The sequence below is a fragment of the Haliotis rubra genome, unplaced genomic scaffold, assembly GCF_003918875.1.
Source record: "Haliotis rubra isolate DU_JTF1 unplaced genomic scaffold, ASM391887v1 Scf46, whole genome shotgun sequence".
Taxonomy (NCBI): Eukaryota; Metazoa; Mollusca; class Gastropoda; order Lepetellida; family Haliotidae; genus Haliotis; species Haliotis rubra.
Genome location: NW_025767146.1, coordinates 590,293 through 613,111, shown reverse-complemented (window position 1 = coordinate 613,111; position 22,819 = coordinate 590,293). Strand labels below are relative to the sequence as shown.

General features: G+C 41.4%; 2 protein-coding genes across 2 annotated transcripts in view; one reads left to right on the top strand and one right to left on the bottom strand.

The window, feature by feature from the left end:
• Positions 1-5,159, bottom strand: part of LOC124290198 (myosin light chain kinase, smooth muscle-like) — a 105,265-nt gene extending 100,106 nt beyond the window's left edge. Inside the window, exon 1 of the mRNA XM_046726896.1 lies at positions 5,128-5,159. Within this exon, the coding sequence (XP_046582852.1) occupies positions 5,128-5,144 (17 nt within the window). The 5' untranslated portion in view covers positions 5,145-5,159. The remainder of the gene's footprint in view (positions 1-5,127) is intronic.
• Positions 837-19,498, top strand: LOC124290196. The gene is made up of 18 exons (XM_046726892.1): positions 837-975; positions 1,236-1,340; positions 2,500-2,703; positions 3,317-3,394; positions 3,765-3,924; positions 6,271-6,428; positions 7,280-7,402; positions 7,707-7,818; positions 12,263-12,423; positions 13,357-13,458; positions 13,886-13,960; positions 14,431-14,554; positions 14,872-14,978; positions 15,792-15,977; positions 16,541-16,721; positions 18,355-18,387; positions 18,910-19,049; positions 19,170-19,498. The coding sequence occupies exons 6-17, from the start codon at positions 6,306-6,308 to the stop codon at positions 19,044-19,046; spliced, it is 1,464 nt and encodes a 487-aa protein (XP_046582848.1). The 5' UTR covers positions 837-975; positions 1,236-1,340; positions 2,500-2,703; positions 3,317-3,394; positions 3,765-3,924; positions 6,271-6,305; the 3' UTR covers positions 19,047-19,049; positions 19,170-19,498.
• The last annotated feature ends 3,321 nt before the right edge of the window (positions 19,499-22,819 follow it).

Genomic DNA, 22,819 nt, shown 5'->3' with positions numbered 1-22,819 from the left:
TGACGAGCGAACGCTTCAACCACCATGCTACCCAATCGCCCCTCCTAATCGAAGACTTAAACGAAGCAAGTCCAGCTTTTCCACCTTTTTAGTTCAAATGGCGTTATTTGTCTCTTCCAAAATCATATATTTTCAGAGACCGATTGTTAACCAAAGGTTTAGTTCTGGAAACCCAGAAACGTGGTCGGAGAAAACCTAGATTCGAACCCATGATCATAGATATCATATTTCTGTCACGCCTAAGGGACGCAACTCCGCCCAGCGAAATACGACCTTCCTTTGTGTCACATACACTCTATGATGACCAGGTAAATATAAATAACATTAAAATCTATCATTTCCTGGATATATAAATCATGTCTGAACCGGGAATGAGAACTTACGACACATTTGAAGTGAATACATCCCCAATTATAAAAGGCATATTATATCTCCACTCTATTATAATGAATGCCCTGGACAACATTCGTTAACGAAGCTTCTTTTCTGTAGTAACAAACCTAACATATCAAGTGTTGTAAAGTAGTTCAATGTGTAATTAAAATATTATACCGAGATATAGTTCAAATAGCGTTCAACCCGTGTGAAATGGCACAAAGCATTTATCCCACTATAACGTAGATATAATTCCCTGAAATACCGAGGATGACAAACCTTCAGATAACATTTATCCAGATTATACGTATTACAACCAAACCGAATGAACAAGGCTCTGCTTAGCATCCTTTAAACGTTTGACTTGGGAGAAAGAATGTTGGATGGTCATTCAGATAAAATAGCATGCGATAAAGTCGTTACGTGGCATGGAGGAAGGCTGTTGCATCCCTATCAGGCTCGGTTACTATGTGTGACTGTCGAGCTTACGTTATCAGGGCTTCGACTTTTGTACTCTCCACCTCAACAATAGGCGGTTTGTGTCCACTCCCCAAAGATATGTACATGAACTCAACGGATATCACTGGGTCATGGCGAGAGGTAAGAAAATGCCAAATTACTGCCTTTATTTACATCATTAGCGAATAACTAAGGTATTCCCATCCCTCGTAGTTTGTATCAGGATTATTTGAACATATACCACACAAAATTCTGCACATGAATATATACGTCTATTCTACATTTTTTAATATTTTGTATGAATTTTGACAATGGCATGTGTGCGTTTTCACTGTTTGGATTATTATCATGAATATTTTATATGTGATGTGATTAATGTTGATGAAATATTTTCCTTTAAGTTATCTGTTTGGCTGCATTACTGTTTCTCGTCGACTTCCGGGTCAGCCGGTGCGTTTCCGGTCAGCTTGATACCAGTGTGTGTACACCGAATTGGAATGATACAGGTATGAATAATGTTTTTTGATGTGTGTGTGGCAAAGGTCTCCCATGATCGATTCTACTCAGATGATGCTGATATGAGCCTCGATCTACGTTCTTTGAGTACGATGCAACGCAATCGACAAACGACGAGAAGAATAGTGAGTGAGTGAGCGAGTTTAGTTTTACGCCGCACTCAGCAATATTCCAGCTATATGGCGGCGGTCTGTAAATAATCCAGTCAGGACCAGACAATCCAGTGATCAACAGCATGAGGATCGATCTGCGCAATTGGGAACTGATGACATGTGTCAACCAGGCCAGCGAGCCTGACCACCTGATCCCGTTAGTCGCCTCTTACGACAAGCAAAGTCGCCTTTTGTGGCAAGCATGGGTTGCTGAAGACCTATTCTAACCCGGATCGTCACGGGTCGACGAGAAGAATAAGCTACTGGGGGGCCTATTCTGAACCCAAACACTTGCTGGATCCTGGTGGGATGGGGGTAGTGATTGGAATAGGGGCGATGGTCGGGGTTGACCACCGGGGTTGGATCGTGACATTTCTGAATGTTGTAGTTTAATTGTGAGATGATGGTGTTGGTACGACTTGGTGCTTGTCTTTTAATCCTTTGTCTATACTAACAACTCGTCTTTGAAATGAAAATATTTTACAGAAAAAAAAGCTAAAAGTGAAAAAAATAAAATGTAATGAAAAGGAGCCCTGAGACTTTCTTCATTTTCAGAAATCTAGACTTGCCACATTTTCTAGACTTGCGTGGGTTTTCTTGGATATATTTACTTCAGGGGCTGTATGACAGACTAGCCTTTATCAGGAGTGAGTGTTTAACGGTGCAGTAACAAGTTTGCAGTTTTTCGTCAAAAAGTAACGATGCGTTATAGGGTTTAGTTTTACGCCGCTTTTAGCAATATTCCAGCAATATCACGACGGGGGATGCCACAAATGTCTGCACATATTGTACCCATGTGGGCAATCGAACCCGGGTCTTCGGCGTGACGAGCGAAAAGTAACAATGAAGAAATACGTCTATGCTATAATAATTCGCCCATTAATCTGCCCACCAATTGAACCATTTTAAATGCTTAAATCGGATTAACGAGTTGGAGAATGAAATTTCTGTCATGTTGATATGAAAACCTTACAAGGTGTATCTTTATGTTTCTAAGCCAGCGCTCTGCCGGAGTTAGCAGATACATACCTTGCCCGAATGGAATGGAAAGTCATTGAGCAGAAGAAATGGGTCTATGTGGAAGAATTCTTTGACGGACCGGGCAATAGAGCAGCCCTGAGGCTGACCGGGGTGTATGACCCAGGGAAGGTCGTGTTGTTTATATCGGACTACACAACCAACGAATACTTCACTATACAAGGTATGCGTGTAAGTGAGTGAGTTAGTTAATATTTATCGTCACATCGGATATATTTCAGCAACATCGTGACGGGAACCAATTTGGCATTGATCACAAGGTATGCATTGGTTCTACTCTTGGGGCAAGTCTAAGATAGGAAGTTAAACAATCTTTTCTCAAAATATATTTGTTTTTGTTTGGGTTTGAGGGGGGGGGGGGGTGTTAGGTTTAATAGCTTCGTTGATTTTGATATGTGTTTGTTGGTTTGGGGTTTTGTTTTTGTTTGTTGTATTTTTGTTTGTTTTGTTTTTTGGGGTTTGTGTGTGTGTGCGTGCGTATGTGTGTTGGGGGTGGGTGGGGGTGGTGTGTGTGTGTGTGTGTGTGTACGCGCGCGCGTGTGTGTGCGTGTATGCGTGTGTTGTTATGGTTATGACACAGTGAATTGCTTTTCTCAAAGCTGACATATAATGCAGTTCTTCTGAAACTAATTGGGGATTTCCCACCACTTTTCCCATCATTAAACTATCCCAGGAATGTAAAATTAACTTTTATGTTGACATTTTATATATAAGATATAGTTTTAGGTTCAGGTATTCAACGATCCTTGGTTCAGTTACCGCCGTTCTACTTCTAGATAATACGTGTGCAGTGACGAAGCTTGCTGCCGGTGATACGTTCACCTTACCATTCCAAAGTGTCAATGGAACAGCAGGTTTGTACGTTTCATCGTTACTGGGTGAATGAATGAGTGAGTGAGTGGTTGTAAGGGTTTATGGGAGTGGGCCAGTTTTAAGCCGCCCTCAGCAATATTCCAGCTATATGGCGGCGGTCAGTAAATAATCGTGTCTGGACCAGACAATCCAGTGATCAAGGGCATAAGCATCAATCTACGCAATTGGGAACCGATGACATGTGTCAATCAAGGCAGTGAGCCTGACCACCCGATCCCGTTAGTCGCCTCTTACGACAAGCATGGGTTACTGAAGATCTATTCTAAACCGGATCTTCACGGGTATCTCCGTCTAAACAGGGTTTCGTTATATAGAGGCGCCCGTATGAATGTTCGCCCTACCTTTTTACAGCCGAGGTCCTGAGCGTGCAAAGCGCTGAAGTTCGGGCAGTTCTACAATGAGACATACAAGGGCACAGCCACAGTGAGGAACATCTCGGCGCTGTACTGGGAGAGTTGCACCTACCACCATGACACACAACAAACGATCAAGATCGACTTCTACTTCTCAGGTAAATTCAGCTAACATCTTTAGTTTGTAAAGAATCAAATTATGAACCCAGAAATCAAATACCAACATGTGGTCGCCCTTTGTGTGATATAACATTATATTCGATTCAATTTGATATATCTTATTTATTCATGAGTGTCAAATGAAGTGGAGTGTTGTACTCAGCGACACAGGCCCAAGTACAATAGGAAACCCACCTGTTTATAATACATTAGATTCCATCACACAGGGGTTATATATTTTCTTATAATTCCATTCTTAAAGAAGGCTAGATTTTTTAATTTCCAAATGTATTACTTTTTCACGAAATACATGATTGGCAGGTTGGCGAAAAATAGAAAAAAAAGTATCACTTTAATTTTTTAAGGCCTTACCTGAATATATTGCAGAATTGATTGAGAAAGTCACGTTTTCTCACATTAATATTTTTGGTAATCTTTTGTTGTAAATATGTTTCCGTGTAACACGTCATTGCGTCTTTCACAGATTTCCCTCCAATGCAGGCGAATCTGTGGGGTAGCCGAGTGGATAAAGCGTTCGCTCGTCAAGCGTAAAACCCAACTCACTCACTCTAATGCACGTCACCGTGTTTATGTAATAGTGTTGAGCGCCACGGTATTATCCTAGTTCATTTGATGAGAGTCATGACAACTGTTGATTCAGAAGAAAATATTTTCATCTTTTAGTCTTTCTGTCTTATACAAGCTATATATGCGTATGTTATATTTGATCTACTATTAATGTGTTAATTCTAGGCTATACACGCCGAAGGCCCGGGGTTCGATTCCCCACGTGGGTGCAATGTGTGAAGCACATTAAATTTCTGGTGTCCTCCGCCGTGATTTTACTGAAACATTGCTAAAACCATAACGCCGCTTTTAGCAATATTACAGCAATGTCATGGCGGGGGGACACCAGAAATGGGCTTCACACATTGTACGCGAGTGGGAATCGAACCCGGGACTTCGGGGTGACGAGCGAACACTGTAACCACTAGGCTACCCCACCACCCTGTATTTCAATCAATCTCCACGAGGAAGGAACAGGTGTGAGACGTCTACCACTCCACACATAGGTGCATCGGTGTAAATAGCATGTCCAGTGCATGTCCAGTGCATGTCCATTGCATGTCCATTCCATGTTCATTTCGCCAATCACAGAACTTTGGAATTAATCAGTTTACAATTGTTCCATTCAGACTTACCTTTGGAAATCTGTCATACGCTTCGTTCCCTCTGTTGTCAGCTGGTGTAGCTGAACAAGCAAGCCTGTTATATCAGCGTTGTAAATGAAAGAGTTGAGATAATCGCCGTCAATTGGTCGATTACAAACTGGGTCCACAATGCGCTGTGAATGAACAAGTGGCACTGTTGAGCGGATGTAATTGCTTCTGAAATAAACATCGGAAATAGCCCTCGGTTGCTATTTCAGTAGCTACTGACACTGTCTGCTTTGTTTCGATATGAAATGCAGACATAGTCCATGACTTGTGCCTGCATGTCAGTTTCAGTGATTAGGTATTAATATACAGTACCGGACAAAACACACTATACACTCGAAAACTCAATTAGACAAGACAAGTACAAACGTTATCAAAACGTTGCTATATATGTTGAAAACAGTAGCCGAAAAAATATTCCAAAACAGAAAAAAATAAGTCCCTATCAATACATGATTATCAAATAAACATTTTGTTTTGTTTTTTTCTTTTGTGTTTATGAGTAAGGACATTCTCAGTTGAGATCCCCTGGTCTTTTGGAACTGCTAAACGTTTGAATGTTAAATTCACAAGTTTCTGTTGTTTCTGACTGATGTTTGACTTCAGACGGCACGACGTGGACCTCATCGGTGATATATGGTAATATTGAATGTATACATATTATAACCCAGAGTTGTATTACGTTTGACTTGAGACGGCAAGACGTGGACCTCACCTGTCATATAGGGTAATACTGAACGTATAGCTATTATAACCCAGAGTTGTATTACGTTTGACTTCTGACGGCAAGACGTGGACCTCATCTGTCATATAGGGTAATACTGAACGTATAGTTATTATAACCCAGAGTTGTATTACGTTTGACTTGAGACGGCACGTGGACCTCATCGGTGATATGTGGTAATATTGAATGTATAGTTATTATAACCCAGAGTTGTATTACGTTTGACTTGAGACGGCACGACGTGGACCTCACCGGTCATATATGGTAATATTGAATGTATATGTATTATAACCCAGAGTTGTATTACGTTTGACTTGAGACGGAACGTGGACCTCATCGGTGATATGTGGTAATATTGAATGTATAGTTATTATAACCCAGAGTTGTATTACGTTTGACTTCAGACGGAAAGACGTGGACAACTCCTTCTGGTGCCATCATGGCGCCTATCAGGAGCTTGATCCATAGAAAAATCGGCACCGGCACCAACAGCTATGAGTCACACGAACAATACGACATCGTCTACTTCCAAGAGTACATCGATGATTACAGTGTATTTCAAGTAAGTATAATCTATGATTACGCCCTTATGGCTAGAACTTCACGCCATGTGGCATGTCATGTTCATTTGGGAGAAACACCTGAAGAGGCGGGCTCACATGTTTGTCATTTTGGTGGAAATAGGGAGATGGATATGGTGCGAAAAAACTTTGAAACAAAATAAGTGCGAATTCACGATTATAGATTCCTGGCACGCCTAAGGGAGGCAATTCAGGGTTTTATGTCCTTTTGACGTTCGCTGCACTTTTGTATGCCGCTGTGAGTGAGTGAGTATAGTTTTACGCCGCTTTTAGTAACATTCCAGCAATATCACGGCGGAGGACACTAGAAATGGGCTTCACACATTGTACCCATGTGGGAATATCGAACATGGGTCTTAGACGTGACGAGCGAACGCTTTAACCACTAGGCTACCCCACCGCCCTGTGTGCCGCTATAGTAGTATCAGTTCCCACACCAGGACCAAATTACGCAAAAGTGATTTCATCCCAGTGCAAGTCACTCCTCTCAGGAATATAATTGATTATAGCGTATTCATTTGGATATATCCTTATCGGCAGGGTACCATAACTGATACACATTTATTTGTTTTTATGTACACGTCAACGTTATTTCTTGTTACAGTAAGTATGTTCTCCAAATTAACTCACACCCAGTGAGAATCTACCTTTCAGTTTATCTTTGTGTTGTTACATGACAGTGTAAAACAGTTATTTACACACACACACACCACCCGACACACACACGCGCACGCACGCACGCACACACATACACAGACCCCCACCACACACACACCACCACCACACACACACCTCCCAGGGAAACTCCAGTCGTGACTGTTGTATGTTTCAGATTCCAGGGGGCATCTACTGCGACGGGCGGAAGAATACAAAAACTACTCCTAATGTACCGAACTACTTTTCCTTCCGAGCAGAGATGATTGTCCCACATTACAACGCTATCGGGGCTTATGACGTAAGATAACATTTGTATTCTTATATTTAATTGTCTGTTATGTATGTTGATGATGATGATGATGATGATTATTGTCACTCTGAAGTGTGTTAAGCCCTTAACTGGTTTCTTTGCCGAGGTCTTTCTGAAATGTTGCTAAAAGCGCCGTAAACTCGCCCCACTCACTCAAGTTATATATGACAGCAGCATCGTCGTATTTATCGTATTCAACGTTGTAGTTATTGCTGTGGTCACCGAGGTCACTATCATTAATATTAGTGGATGGCCAAACACAAAAGAAAATATTCAGATCTTTGACCTTCAGGAATGGTACGACTATAGCCGGAAGATGGTGCGCATTGACTCGAAACCAATGCCAGGGGGACTGGTCTTCGTGCCGATGGTTGCCAGAAGAGAAATCCACGACTTCAACGCAGGTACACACTGAACCTCTTTAACCCGGACTATCCAGCTCATTTTGAAATCGTCCGTGTAAACACTTGTCCGAATTATAGTATAGTCGAATTATAATTCGATTCCCCACATTGATACAGTTGGTGAAGCATTTAATGGCATCCCCGCAAAATGTTGCTGAAATATTGCTAATTGTTAATGTCGATTTGAATATAAACGTTCCAAACATTATTGGATAGATTGGGTTTCCAGATAAATAGGGTAAGAACTTTCAAAAACCGGATTAGCGATTCGTGGATGTTACGTTTTATCACCTCGATAGACATTCCTAACCAAAATTGTCAGGGAGGCTTCCGGTTTAACAGCAGGGTTTCACTTTAAATAATTACTGTGCACATGTCTAACTGTTCATATGGATTTCCGTGTTCTTTTGTCTTTATCTTGGGGTCTTTTTTTCGTTTGTTGATGTGGGCATTTTCTTTTACATCTGTCTTCGTTTATATTGTTTTGGATATTTGTGTGTTTGTTGATTAATGGTTTGGGTGCCTCTTTTACTTTTATTTATTTAAGGAGTGAGAGGTGTGTGTGTGTGTGTGTGTGTGTGTGTGTGTGTGTGTGTGTGTGTGTGGGTGATGGGTGTTTTCTCTCCCTTTCTTGTTGTGATGGTGGGTAGGTGTTTGTTTGGAGATGTGTGTGTGTGTGTGTGTGTGTGTGTGTGTGTGTGTGTGTGTGTGTGTGTGTGTGTGTGTGTGTGTGTGTGTGTGTGTGTTATGGTCGTTCCGTTATTGTGTCGCACCCATACCCATACCTGCTTCAGAGGTGAGCGTCAGCGACCTGCATAAATCTCTCATGTGGTCGGTTTGACGTACGGCACTCACATACAGCTATTCGTCACCTGAGCAAAGCAAACCTCATCATCGTTATCTCGAAATGTCAAGCTCAGTCTTGGCCAAATTAGGGACTTTTTTTAATATTATTTAATCCCCCACTGAAATGCGTGGGATATCCGCTTTACCGGTAGCCCAAAACTACCATTTCCGTTCAACGCCATGTGACAAAGTGGATTTGGGGTTATGTCACTGAAGGTTTACATGCCACTGGATAAGTCAGACGAAGACAGCAGATGAGAGAGTAATGTTTGAAGCCGCTATAAGAAAGCATTCAGGATCGTTTTACTCAAAAGAGTGAGTGAGTGAGTGAGTATGGTTTTAAGCCGCTTTAAGCAATATTCAAGCAATATAACGGCGGGGGACACCAGAAATTTTCTTCACACATTGTACCCATGTGGGGAGTCGAACCCGGGTCTTCGGCGTGACGAGCGGACGCTTTAACCACTAGGCTACCCCACCGCCCCTGAGAGTAAGGAATGACTTATAGCTGATATCGCTATGCAGAACAGAACCCAGTTCAGTCATGACGGTCAGTATGAGAAATCGCTTCACACATAGAATCGACTCGGGGAATCGATTAACAAGCCAGTGCTTTCACCACTTGGCCACCCGACCGTGAGAACGGAAGCCCAATGCTAGACGTTCTTGACTGTGCTAGGTTTATGTGACGAAGTACGGATTCAACATCATGTAATTCAACCACCTGTCCCCAAAACTTCAATACGACGGAAAACAGGGGTCGACTCTCTTCATGGGCACACTCACAAAGCCGATTCTCGATATCTCCCCACAGTTTGTTTTGAAGCATGGAAAATATCGCCGTGTAAGTCTAAGCTGTTGAATTTGTCTAAGTGTAAGTCTAAAGAGTTGAATTGTGTCACCGTATGTGTCTAAACAGCTGAATCTGTCACCATGTAAGTCCATGTAGCTGAATTTGTCACCATGTAAGTCTAAGTAGCAGAATTTGTCACCATGTAAGTCTAAACAGCTGAATTTGTGACCGTGTAAGTCCATGTAGCTGAATTTGTCACTGTGTAAGTCTTAACAGATGAATTTGTCACCGTGTAAGTCTAAACAGCTGAATCTGTCACCATGTAAGTCCATGTAGCTGAATTTGTCACCATGTAAGTCTAAGTAGCAGAATTTGTCACCATGTAAGTCTAAACAGCTGAATTTGTGACCGTGTAAGTCTAAACAGCTGAATTTGTCACCGTGTAAGTCTAAACAGCTGAATTTGTGACCGTGTAAGTCCATGTAGCTGAATTTGTCACTGTGTAAGTCTTAACAGATGAATTTGTCACCGTGTAAGTCTAAACAGCTGAATTTGTGACCGTGTAAGTCCATGTAGCTGAATTTGTCACTGTGTAAGTCTTAACAGTTGAATTTGTCACCGTGTAAGTCTAAACAGCTGAATTTGTGACCGTGTAAGTCCATGTAGCTGAATTTGTAACTGTGTAAGTCTTAACAGATGAATTTGTCACCGTGTAAGTCTAAACAGCTGAATCTGTCACCATGTAAGTCCATGTAGCTGAATTTGTCACCATGTAAGTCTAAGCAGCAGAATTTGTCACCATGTAAGTCTAAACAGCTGAATTTGTCACCGTGTAAGTCTAAACAGCTGAATTTGTCACCGTATAAGTCCATGTAGCTGAATTTGTCACCATGTAAGTCTAAACAGTTGAATTTGTCACCGTGTAAGTCTAAACAGCTGAATTTGTGACCGTGAAAATCCATGTAGCTGAATTTGTCACTGTGTAAGTCTTAACAGATGAATTTGTCACCGTGTAAGTCTAAACAGCTGAATCCGTCACCGTGTAAGTCCATGTAGTTGAATTTGTCACTGTGTAAGTCTAAACAGTTGAATTTGTCACCGTGTAAGTCTAAACAGCTGAATTTGTCACCATGTAAGTCTAAACAGCTGAATTTGTCACCTTGTAAGTCTAAACAGCTGAATTTGTCACCGTGTAAGTCCATGAAGCTGGATTTGTCACCGTGTAAGTCTAAATAGCTGAATTTGTCACCGTGTAAGTCCATGTAGCTGAATTTGTCACCGTGTAAGTCTAAACAGCTGAATTTGTCACCATGTAAGTCTAAACAGCTGAATTTGTCAACGTGTAAGTCTAAATAGCTGAATTTGTCACCTTGTAAGTCCGTGTAGCTGAATTTGTCACCGTGTAAGTCCATGTAGCTGGATTTGTCACTGTGTAAGTCTAAACAGCTGAATTTGTCACCGTGTAAGTCTAAACAGCTGAATTTGTCACCGTGTAAGTCTAAACAGCTGAATTTGTCACCATGTAAGTCTAAACAGCTGAATTTGTCAACGTGTAAGTCTAAATAGCTGAATTTGTCACCGTGTAAGTCCATGTAGCTGAATTTGTCACCGTGTAAGTCTAAACAGCTGAATTTGTCACCATGTAAGTCTAAACAGCTGAATTTGTCACCGTGTAAGTCTAAATAGCTGAATTTGTCACCGTGTAAGTCCGTGTAGCTGAATTTGTCACCGTGTAAGTCCATGTAGCTGGATTTGTCACTGTGTAAGTCTAAACAGCTGAATTTGTCACCGTGTAAGTCTAAACAGCTGAATTTGTCACCGTGTAAGTCTAAACAGCTGAAGTTGTCACCATGTAAGTATAAACAGCTGAATTTGTCACCGTGTATGTCTAAACAGCTAAATTTGTCACCGTGTAAGTCTATACAGCTGAATTTGTCACCGTGTAAGTCCATGTAGCTGAATTTGTCACTGTGTAAGTCTAAACAGCTAAATTTGTCACCGTGTAAGTCTAAACAGCTGAATTTGTTACTGTGTAAGTCTAAACAGCTGAATTTGTCACCTTGTAAGTCTAAACAGCTGAATTTGTCACCGTGTAAGTCCATGTAGCTGAATTTGTCACCGTGTAAGTCTAAATAGCTGAATTTGTCACCGTGTAAGTCCATGTAGCTGAATTTGTCACCGTGTAAGTCTAAACAGCTGAATTTGTCACCATGTAAGTTTAAACAGCTGAAATTGTCACCGTGTAAGTCTAAACAGCTGAATTTGTCACCGTGTAAGTCCATGTAGCTGGATTTGTCACCGTGTAAGTCTAAATAGCTGAATTTGTCACCGTGTAAGTCCATGTAGCTGAATTTGTCACCGTGTAAGTCTAAACAGCTGAATTTGTCACCATGTAAGTCTAAACAGCTGAAATTGTCACCGTGTAAGTCTAAACAGCTGAATTTGTCACCGTGTAAGTCCGTGTAGCTGTATTTGTCACTGTGTAAGTCTAAACAGCTGAATTTGTCACTGTGTAAGTCTAAACAGCTGAATTTGTCACCGTGTATGTCTAAACAGCTGAATTTGTCACCGTGTAAGTCCATGTAGCTGAATTTGTTACCGTGTAAGTCTAAATAGCTGAATTTGTCTCATGTTAATCTAAGTAGTTGAATTTGTCACCGTGAAAGTCTACGTTATTGGATTTGTAACGTTATATTTATTTGTTTTTTTCCTGCTTGATAGATATAGGGAACTGTATCTCATGTCAGCATTGACGTATAAAACTGATACCTGTATATCTACAGAGGCTAATGACTATGTGTCCAGGTGTATCATACATGGTGGACATGGCGTCAGGTGACTGTCAGGTTGCTCCTCTCTCCACGGACGTCTTCGACTCCCAGCTGACCGACCTGAACCATATCAGCATCAAAAGTCCAAAACAGTTCTTCGACTTCACTTCCGGAGCCTTCGTATACTCTGGCCAGGTAAGCACTGCTGATTCTGGTAGCACTGTTGGTATGCGCAGCTATCTTAATAAGTTGGACCAACAGGCGGAGGTCACAATATGGTGGGGAAGCCTGTAATATCATAATGTTGCCTATGTTTAGCGTCCATGGTTACGAATGTGAGTTTACATAGAGGCATGTCTTCACCACGAAAATTTGTTCTATGCTATTAAGTTGCATGTTGAGATTCGTCACCACGTAAATCGGAGCTGTTGAATTTGTTACCGTGTAAGTCAAAGCGAATTAATTTGTCACCATGTAAGTCTAAGCGATTGAATTTGTCACCCTGTAAGTCTAAGCGATTGAATTTGTCACCCTGTAAGTCTAAGCGATTGAATTTGTCATCGTGTAAGTCAAAGCGAATTAATTTGTCACCGTGTAAGTCTAAGCGATTGAATTTATCATCCTGTAAGTCTAAGCGATTGAATTTGTCACCGTGTAAGTCAAAGCGAATTAATTTGTCACGGTGTAATCTAAGCGATTGAATTTGTCACCGTGTAGCTCAAAATTTACTTACTCAAACTTTGTTTTCATTCGATACTGACGACCAATGAATACTATGGTTAGTGTCGTCCAATGGTAGCCGAAGACACATCCGCCAACAACTCTCGTCATATTTCTGAAACTCTAACCACATATTTAAACTAGGATGATGTGCCAGTGCATGCATCTCTCACCGAATCTTCAAACAAATAGGAAGTTAACAAACGTCAGTGACAGCTTAGGTCGAGAGACTTGATCCATTAGAAGGAAGTGATTCTTGAAAGAAATGACTGAATTCCAAACCAATTCAAAGATTTGTCCTTCAGACACAAAAGTGGTACGATACTTTTTAATTTATTTTGTTTTCTCTTAAATTATATTTTGAAACTGTGTAACGTGGTGTAAAGTGAAACGATGTTTTATGTTTAGAAAACGGAACGTAGCATCACCATGGATACGTGGATAGGAAAAAGAAAGGATTTTCCACCGGGTCTTAATCAAACATCCTTTTGGGAATGGTACTTCTCTACAGTGAGTGGTGTACATTATGCCTCGTGTATCGAAAAGCATCTTTTCATTAATATAATATTTAGGTCCAAGCGAATAAAGAGTTTAAACGCTCCTTTAACCAACCTTTATAAGTAAAGGAATTCTTTGGCATTATTTTTTTAATTGTTAAATAACCAAGATCACATCTGTTTGCTTCACATGTGGTGTAAACATTAATCAATGCAGTTTTTTACGTAGGTGGTGCCACGATTTTACATTCCACTACGACTCTACGTGGTGGGGAGTCGTATTACATACTTTAATCATGTGGCACATGAGAGAGAGAGAAGAAGGCATGTTTAAATTGTGAAATAGCCAGCCCATATATTTTTCAACATCACAATGAAGCTTTATAACTGTTTGGAGATGGTTAAACAATAATTGTGTTATCATTGTCATTGTGTTCCAGGATAACTGGCTCATAAGCGAGTTCGGACCGTCCATCAGGAAAGCGCCAATGAGACTTAAGATCAACATACCTGGGGTACAGCATTATATAATCGTTCAGGTGGCCCAGTCGTTAAGGCGCCGTAATTTGCTGTGTAGAGTTGCGTCCCTTGGGCGTACCAAGATTCTGAAAGTCTGGTCTTTTGTTTAAATCCCAGATTGGCCGTGTATATGTTTACGCTTCAAATTCCCAGCACTATCTCTGTGTGTTTCGTCAACTCCTAACTGCATCCCTCTCGGGTTGTACCCCCACATGAAGCTTACCGGTCGCCATTTTGCTGTAATGTTGCTTAAAGAGACACTAAACCGCTCCCCCATACGTCAATAGAGATTAGCACTGTAAACTTGATAACCGTCTTAAACTGTAATCTCCGATACATAACATCTTCTTGCGACGTGTTTCAACCACCTTGTAATGTATCTATTTATATATTTGAACAAATTAACATTCTACTTTACGTGTTTTTATTCCACCACAATGTACATGTGTATATGTTTGTTTGGTAGGTGAATGCCACATATATATACAACATATTTGACTTCACGGAGGACGAGCCGGACATCATGATGTTTGACGTCTCGGACTGCTATGAGAAGGGAGACCTACGTAACTTCCGGTTCACACTCAAAGGTAGGTAACCCTGTTTTACTTCGACTAAGCCAATGTAATTAATAGCTCCGATTCGGAAGTTTACAGGTGTTCGAGCACACTGAGTCGAATTACGATGTTTAACTAGCTCCCTTAAAGCTAATAATCAAACTTACTATCTTATAGGACCTGCAAATATATAAAACTACCTTTTCAAAAAAGCTGCCGCTGCACTTTGGGAATTCTTCAAGAATTTGGTTTCTTTTTTTAGACCACGTCTCGTTTTGCATTTTGTGAAAGTACGAATCAACAAAACCAGCAAATTCCTTTCAATCCCAACATTTTCAGTGTTGTTGCAGGTAACGCTTGGGCCATCTCACCAAAACCCAAATTGTTCAAATACAACATGGCTACCGCGATAACCAACGCCATGGGAATCTCCGGTCCCAGGATACAAGCCGTGCAGGTAGTGTACAGGTATCTGTGGGAGATGTAGTTGTAGTAGACGCTTTGTAGATATTGCTGTTGTTGTCGCTGTATTCACACAATTACAGTTCGCATATTTCACATGGGAGGGAAAGATGCAGGTCGTGGCTGTAGTTGAGTAGTAGCAGCAGTAGTAATAGAAGTAGTAGTAGAAGCAGCAATAGTAAAAAAAAATATTTTTATTTTTGGGGGTGGGGTGTGTTTTGTTTAAAAAACCCTGAACCTCTTTTGATCCGTCAACGCAATTTTTTTTTTCAATGTGGTCTTAAGTCATTTTCAAAAGGTGGGGTTCGAACCCCCTGAACTCCCCCCTTGGATCCGCCACTGGTAGCAGTAGTGGCGTAGCAGGGAGTTCTCAGACTGTGTAAATAATGTCAGTCTAAGTAAACCTAGGCTCAGGATTATTCGTTACACTGCTATACCGTATAAAACAAACCCTAGTAGAAAGTCGCGTCAGCTAACCTTTGAGCGACCTATGACCGTCCAATCAAACGCGAGCGGCCGAACGGATTTAACCAATCAGACAACGGCTACTCGGAGGGACTTACAAAACGGTTTTTGGTTTTTGTTCTCCCTGGTCACTGACACTGATCTACCAACAAACGAAAATCCGCATAAAACACAGATATTTGACCTGCAGTATATACGCTAAGGGGTTTCTGATGGTATGGTTACTATTAGCTTATATTTCCGCAAGATGACATCCTGGAATATTGCCAAAAACGCTATTTTGAGCGACTGTTTACTCGCTGTTGTGAATAATGCGTCCTCCAGTTAAACCCGTGTTTTGTAGGCTGACTTCGACAACAAAGGCGTGTATGTCGTATTCACGTTGCTGGGACCGCCTCCGATCAAAGGTGACACCGGCAACCCCATCAACTCCATCAGCTCAGACACCGCCGCCAACAACTTCCGTCGAACTCTGGACTCTGGCCAGTTTTCGTTTCAATCAACCATTGTCAAGCCTGTCTCGGGCACGGTACGTCCCAGATAGGTGTTGCTGCAGGGATGGTTTCATCAGCCTTTCAGCACGGTTAACCCTTTATTCGCATTGCTCCATGATTACCATGGATGACAATTCAAATGTGTGACTTGATTGTGGGTCATCGTACCCCCAGTTTCATAGCTCATTCTATCAACCACTGGTTTGCCGGGACTCGATTGTTCAAAGACTACCATCGCGTAGCTTGAATATTCCTGCAAAAACCATTTACTGATATCATTAATACTTTACTTTAATAAAGCAAGTCAATATAATAATATCTAAAATAGTATGGGCGGTGGGGTAGCCTAGTGGTTAAAGCGTCCGCTCGTCAAGCCTTAGGCCTGGGTTCGATGCCCTACATGGGTACAATGTGTGAAGTCCATTTCTGGTGTCCCCCGCCGTGATATTGCTGGAATATTGCTAAAAGCGGCTTAAAACCCAACTCACTCACTCACTAAAATAGTATTTAAAAGTCATATTCAGCCGATTATGAGTAATCTGAATTTTCCAAATAAAATGCAGGTATTGGTTACAGCTGTCTTAATTTCCCTCCGCAGCGAACCTACACATACACCGGAGTACCACACTCCATGAAGGAAGTGATCAGGTCATCTAACGGTACTCTAATTGACCTCACGGATACAACTACTTCCGGGCCAACCATGGCCGTGCCCACTCTACACCAAGGGACCACTCTCCACCCTCCTCTTGCTAAGACAACGCAGCAAAGTCACAGCAGTAAGTCTAAACTGTCACCACTGTGGGTTGGCAATAGATATCTATTCTGTCCTTACATGTCAACTGATAACATACAGTCTCTGAAAGAGCTCCATAGTCCAGTGGAGAGGGTGTCGGCTCGAAAAGCGGAATGTCGATTGTTCTACCCCTTTCCGCTTCATTTCAAGACACTCCAATAAAGTGCTATGGCCAATACTATCCACAGAATACTACTTTAGAAAATGACTGACTGACTGAGATTGGTTTTACGCCGCTTTTAGCAATATTCCAGCAACATCACGGCGGGGGACACCAGAAATGGGCTTCACACAATGTACCCATTTGGGGATTCGAACCCGGGTCTTCGGCGTGACGAGCCAACGCTTTAACAACTAGGCTACCCCACCGCCCCTAGAAAATAACAGTCGAACTGGTTATGTCTATGTTGCGGTATGGGAAATCCGTGAAGATCCTGGTTAAAATTGGTCTTCAGCAACACATGCTTGTCGTAATCTTGAGGCGACTAACGGAATCGGGTGATCAGGCTCGCTGACTTGGTAGACACATGACGTCGTATCCCAATTGTGAAGATCGATGCTTATGATGTTGATCACTGGATTGTCTGGTCCACACACGATTATTTATAGACTGCAGCCATATAGCTGGAATATTGCTGAGTGCGGCGTAAAACTAAACTCACTCACTCAATTGTGGTGTGGGAAGACGGAGTCCAGTTTAAGTCGTCACAACATGACTTAAACAATGTTATTACGGCGTTTAGATCAAAGTCACCCATTCACTGTAGGAGGGATAGACCAGATGAGGTCACCTAGGTTGAAATAATCCGTATATGAATTTGAAATAAAAATTCATTATTTTAGATTTAATGCCCCGCGTATACTAGTACTTGGATTGGGTACCCGCTGTAAAGAATATCGCCAAGACGAACTGGTTATATTTGTGTGTGATCGTACCCCGATGGCGTGTATGGCCTTCTCACACCGGTTTACCCGATCCAACACCAAGAGACACATTCTCTTTAATGGAATACACAAGCTGACAACTGACATGCTTATTTTGTCAAAGCATGGTTGTTCTGGTGAATAAAAGGCATGCTGAACTGTACAGCAGCGTTAGAAATTAGTGTCGGTCCTTTGGCCAGAAGCCTACTGAAAACCACTTGAACCCAGAGCTTTTGTTTCCTGCATTTCCTAATGGCCCACAGCTTTTTCATTCACAATAACTAAGAGTATTATATTTCAGAAAATATCATTGAGTAATTTCTAGTTTTTATCTTGATCAGCAGCTGTTGTCTGTTAGTGAAACAACTATCATTTTCAAGGAAGCAATTTAGATTACAGACTTTTCAGAAGACTTGGATGTTGATTTTGTTGTAAATAAGACAAGTCAGTCACTAGAGTTACATTAAACTCTTTAACTCAGTTTGTTAGTTGTCACATTTGTGTTTGCTGGGAAGTACTTATATTGTAGCTAAAATATAGGGCCTACACATACTGATCAGGACCAACAACTTTTTATGGTTCTGGGTCCTTATATTAGAGCCTGCAGGTTTTCGGGGTTAAGGGCAAACATTGCCTATATTTATCGGTATGTGACGGCATCAGAACTAATTGTCATGACCTCTGTGTTACAGGTCCGGTTGGTGCACCGTCGGGATGGCAAGGAGGTAAAGTATGATGTCCTCTGAAGTAGCTTTAATGAAGGACGGTTTCTTGTTTTGCAGTTTATTTCAGAATCGTGTTTGTGAGTGATTGTGTTTGTGCCGCTTTTAGAATCATTTGAACGGGTCTAATGATGATGTCACAATTTACAGTTTGAATAGACCTCGGTTTCGGCTTCAGAAGCAAACTGTTACATAAATACTGACGCACAAAAGAAAGTATACACCTGGTGTTTGGGGATTATTGCAAAATACCACAGCTATCGTGCCCCACGTTTACTTATGTGGTATATTTTTGAATGACCCCAAAGCACATATTGTGTACTATATTTTGTACGACAGTTTATAGACCCTGGTGCCGTTGTACAAAGCGATCTTAGCGCTAAGATGATCGTAGCTCCCATACTTTAACATAGACTTACGACTGTCGTAGCGCTACGATCGCTTTGAGGAACGGGTCCCTGGCTTACGCTAACTGCATACATACTGGACATATTTACTGCAGCCTCCCACTTTCATTTTTTTCAGGTTCTGTTGCCGGCATAGCCATAGGCATGTCCATTCTTGGATTGTTTCTGGGAGTAATCTCCACTTTAATGGCGCTGAAATTAAGGAAACCGGACGAAATGAAAGACACACTGGTCATGGATAACATTGATAAATGATTACATCAAATATACTCATGCCAATAATGGTTATCACCCCCTTCAATTTTTTTATTGGAGAGGGGTGTGGGGTGGGAGTGTGGGGTTGGGGTGGGGGGGGTTGACAACCATTATTGGCATGAGAATATGTTGCATTCTTGGACACTAAATCAAGTTTTTGTGAAAAACAAAAGAATATAAATATATAAATCACATTCGTTGATCTTATTACTAATTGAACGAATGTATGCCCACACGTATTAACAAAGCATTGCATAAAACTAGCTGTTACTTGCAGTAGCATAAAACATTTGATGCCTGGCTTTCAAATATTTTGTATGTTTAATGTCCCTCAAATATACTTAAATTGTATCTTGTTTATGTACATACCTAAGCAATCGAATTGCGTGGTACCTTACACCATATTTGTAGATATTGTGAGAACGTGAGAACATTAAACTTTGAAATAAGTATATATTTTATTTTTTGAACACGTATATATATGATAAGGGCATGTGCTACCATTTGCAACAAGCTACTCCACAGTTCCTGTTTGAGTGAGAGAGTGAATCAACTCCATTGTGAACAATATATCAGTGATATATACTGAGGGAAAGAAATAAAGGATCACATGAAAGCACAAGTGATCCCTTGTTTTTTTCCCAGGTTTATTCACAAGCTATGCGATACAAAGCTAGTGAAGAAACCTTGGAAAAAAATAAAGGAACACTTGCCTTTTCATGTGATCCCATATTTTTTTCCCTCAGTATATAATGACATGTCAGCTTCCAATACATGTGACAAGAATGTTCCATGCGATGCAGGTTTAACATGCAGAGCAAGACCCGCGAGTACGATGCTGATTCACCAAGTGTCCTGATAGGCCTAAGGGAAGTAACTGTGTATTCTGGCTGGACCATTCATTGTACTAAGTACTAGTAAGCACTGTGACTGCTGAAATTCATAACATATTTTAATATATTCCATGGTCATTATGGCCGCCTGCCCTTTCGAACGTCCAGCCGCAAGTTGTGAAGATCCGGGTTAGAATTGTTTTCAGCAAACATGCTTGTTGTAAGAGGCGACTAAAGGCATCAGTTGTTCAGGCTCGCTGACTTGGTTGACACTTGTCATTGTATCGGTGCTGATAATTTAGTATTACTTACTTGATTGTCTCGATTATTTACACACCGCCGCCATGTAGCTGGAACATAGCAGGGGTGTGGCGTTAAACAAACAAACCAAATCCTGGAAAGATCCGGGTTCCATTCCCCACATGAAAACAATGTGTGAAGTCCATTTCTGGTGTCCCCCGCTGTGCTGGAATATTGCTAAAAGCGGCGTAAAACCAAACTCACTCACTTATTCACCCACACAAGCCGCAAGGGACGTGGCCAAAATCACTTGTAAGTAGAAAAAAATGTTCTGTCATCACAGGGTTCTTTACCTTGAAGAACGTTCAAAAGGTTTTTGAAACACATGAGAAACAATAAGACTTGCCTCCTTTATACAAAGTACAACTCGTAATACAGCGAACGCACCAGTACGACACCTTTTCTTGGAGGTGTGTTTGTTCCAGATATAGAATATGGTTTGCGCGGAGAACACGTGCGGTTCAGGAAACGCACACTTGCTATGTGTGTCAATCAAGGAGTGGTATTTCCTCAGTTCAACAGACCCATCCACATCATCAGATGTAGGTCAGTGTGTCAGAATACAGAATACAGAAGTTTATTGTATTTCGGGGCCAGGACTGACTGACTGACTGAGTTTGGTTTTACGCCGCTTTTAGCAATATTCCCCCAACATCACGGCGGGGGACACCAGAAATGGGCTTCACACATTGTACCAATGTGGGCGTGACGAGCCAACGCTTTAACCACTAGGCTACCCCACCGCCCTTCGGGGCCAGGAGGCCTAGTGTACAGTGTAAGATTTAATTTAAGATATAAATAAGTTTTAAAGCGCTATAATACATAATACACAATGCCATTGAGACGTGTCAATGTGTCTGTCTGTGTGTGTCGTAACATAATCAGGATATTGAAATGGACTATAACATTCCGTCTTTCACTCACTCACTCATTCACTCACACACTCGTTTCTCTCACTATACAAGTCCTCTATAACACATACAACGGAACAGACCCGTGAAGATCCGGGGTAGAATAGGTCTTCAGCAACCCATGCTTGCCATAAAAGGCGACTTTGCTTGGCGCAAGAGGCGACTAACGGGATCGGGTGGTCAGGCTTGCTGACTTGGTTGACACATGTCATCGGTTCCCAATTGCGCAGATCGATGCTCATGCTGTCGATCACTGGATTGTCTTGTCCAGACTCGATTATTTACAAACCGCCGCCATATAGCTGGAATATTGCTGAGTGCGGCGTAAAACTAAACTCACTCACTCAGTATAACAGAACAACTTTGAAAAAAAATTCCAACAGTTTATTAACGTATATACTGACGAGAAGAAATAAGGAGATGGATATCAAGGTGCATGCTTCTGTTAGCAATGCACGGGATACACGTGTCAGGGGGTGTTTTGTGAACACATACAGTACCAGCACTCCACTCACTAACTACACTGTTTACATGTCAAAGTTTCACAGCTGTAAACATCACCCGAACTACGTGAACGTGCTCCTTTAGTTTTCTTCATCAGTATATGTTTTAACAACTATTACACATACATAAACAAATTATTACTTTCAGGGTATCACATGAAACAAAGAACGAGGTATCCCAGAAAATACATATACAAGTAATTGGCAAGATACATTTAACAGACATCAAATGAAACTTATGTAACCTTCCCAACCATTCTATTTTGATTATGATGCTCATAAACCACACATGTTATTCACTTTAAAGTGTGACGGAGTGAAAGAGTGTATTTAATTAACAATTAAGACAACCCAACGTCACACTAACATGTCACGACTCGCAGACTCCCGAACACATCACGAGCCAAAGAGACGTTGTGATCCCAGGGGGTAATGAAGTTGCATTTAAGAAAGTTTATAATATAATTAATTTGCATATTCGAAGAGATTCGAACCTCGTTCTCTATGTTCTAGCGTCACCTTATCACCTTATCCTTATCGTGGAGATAAAGACAAACCTTTTCAGAGCATCTGCTGTGTATGAACCATCTGCTGTGTATGAACCATCTGCCGTGTATGAACCAACGAAGGCAGTATCACATGCACCATCCAAGTTCCAACCCAATTTCAGTCAACGAGAAAACTGTAACCTGAGTATACTCAAGCCCACTACTTGCCATATAATCTGTGATTGATTGTATGTCATGGTACAAGGCATGAGTTGTTGCTCATGCTGTCAACCACTGGTTTGCGGGGTCCTGAGTGAGTGAGTGAGTTTAGTTTTACGCCGCACTCAGCTATAGGCCGGCGGTCTGTAAATAATCGAGTCTGGACCAGACACTCCAGTGATCAACAGCATGAACATCGATCTACGCAATTGGGATACGATGACATGCATGGTCGTCCTCACATTGATGGAATATTGCTAAATTCGGCGTTAAACATCATTCACACACAATCATTCAATGACTTAAAAGAGCATATCATCACAATACTTTACATTAAGATGTCAGCTTGTAAGAGTCACTCGTGAGATCGGGATGTCAGGGTAACTTACTCAACAATTGCTTCAAGTCGAATCCTAAGTGCACATATCGGTGCTCGTTTAGTTTGTGACTTGTATTGTCCAGACTGGATTACTTACAGCCCGCCGTCATATAGTCGAAATATTGCTAAGTGCGGTGTTA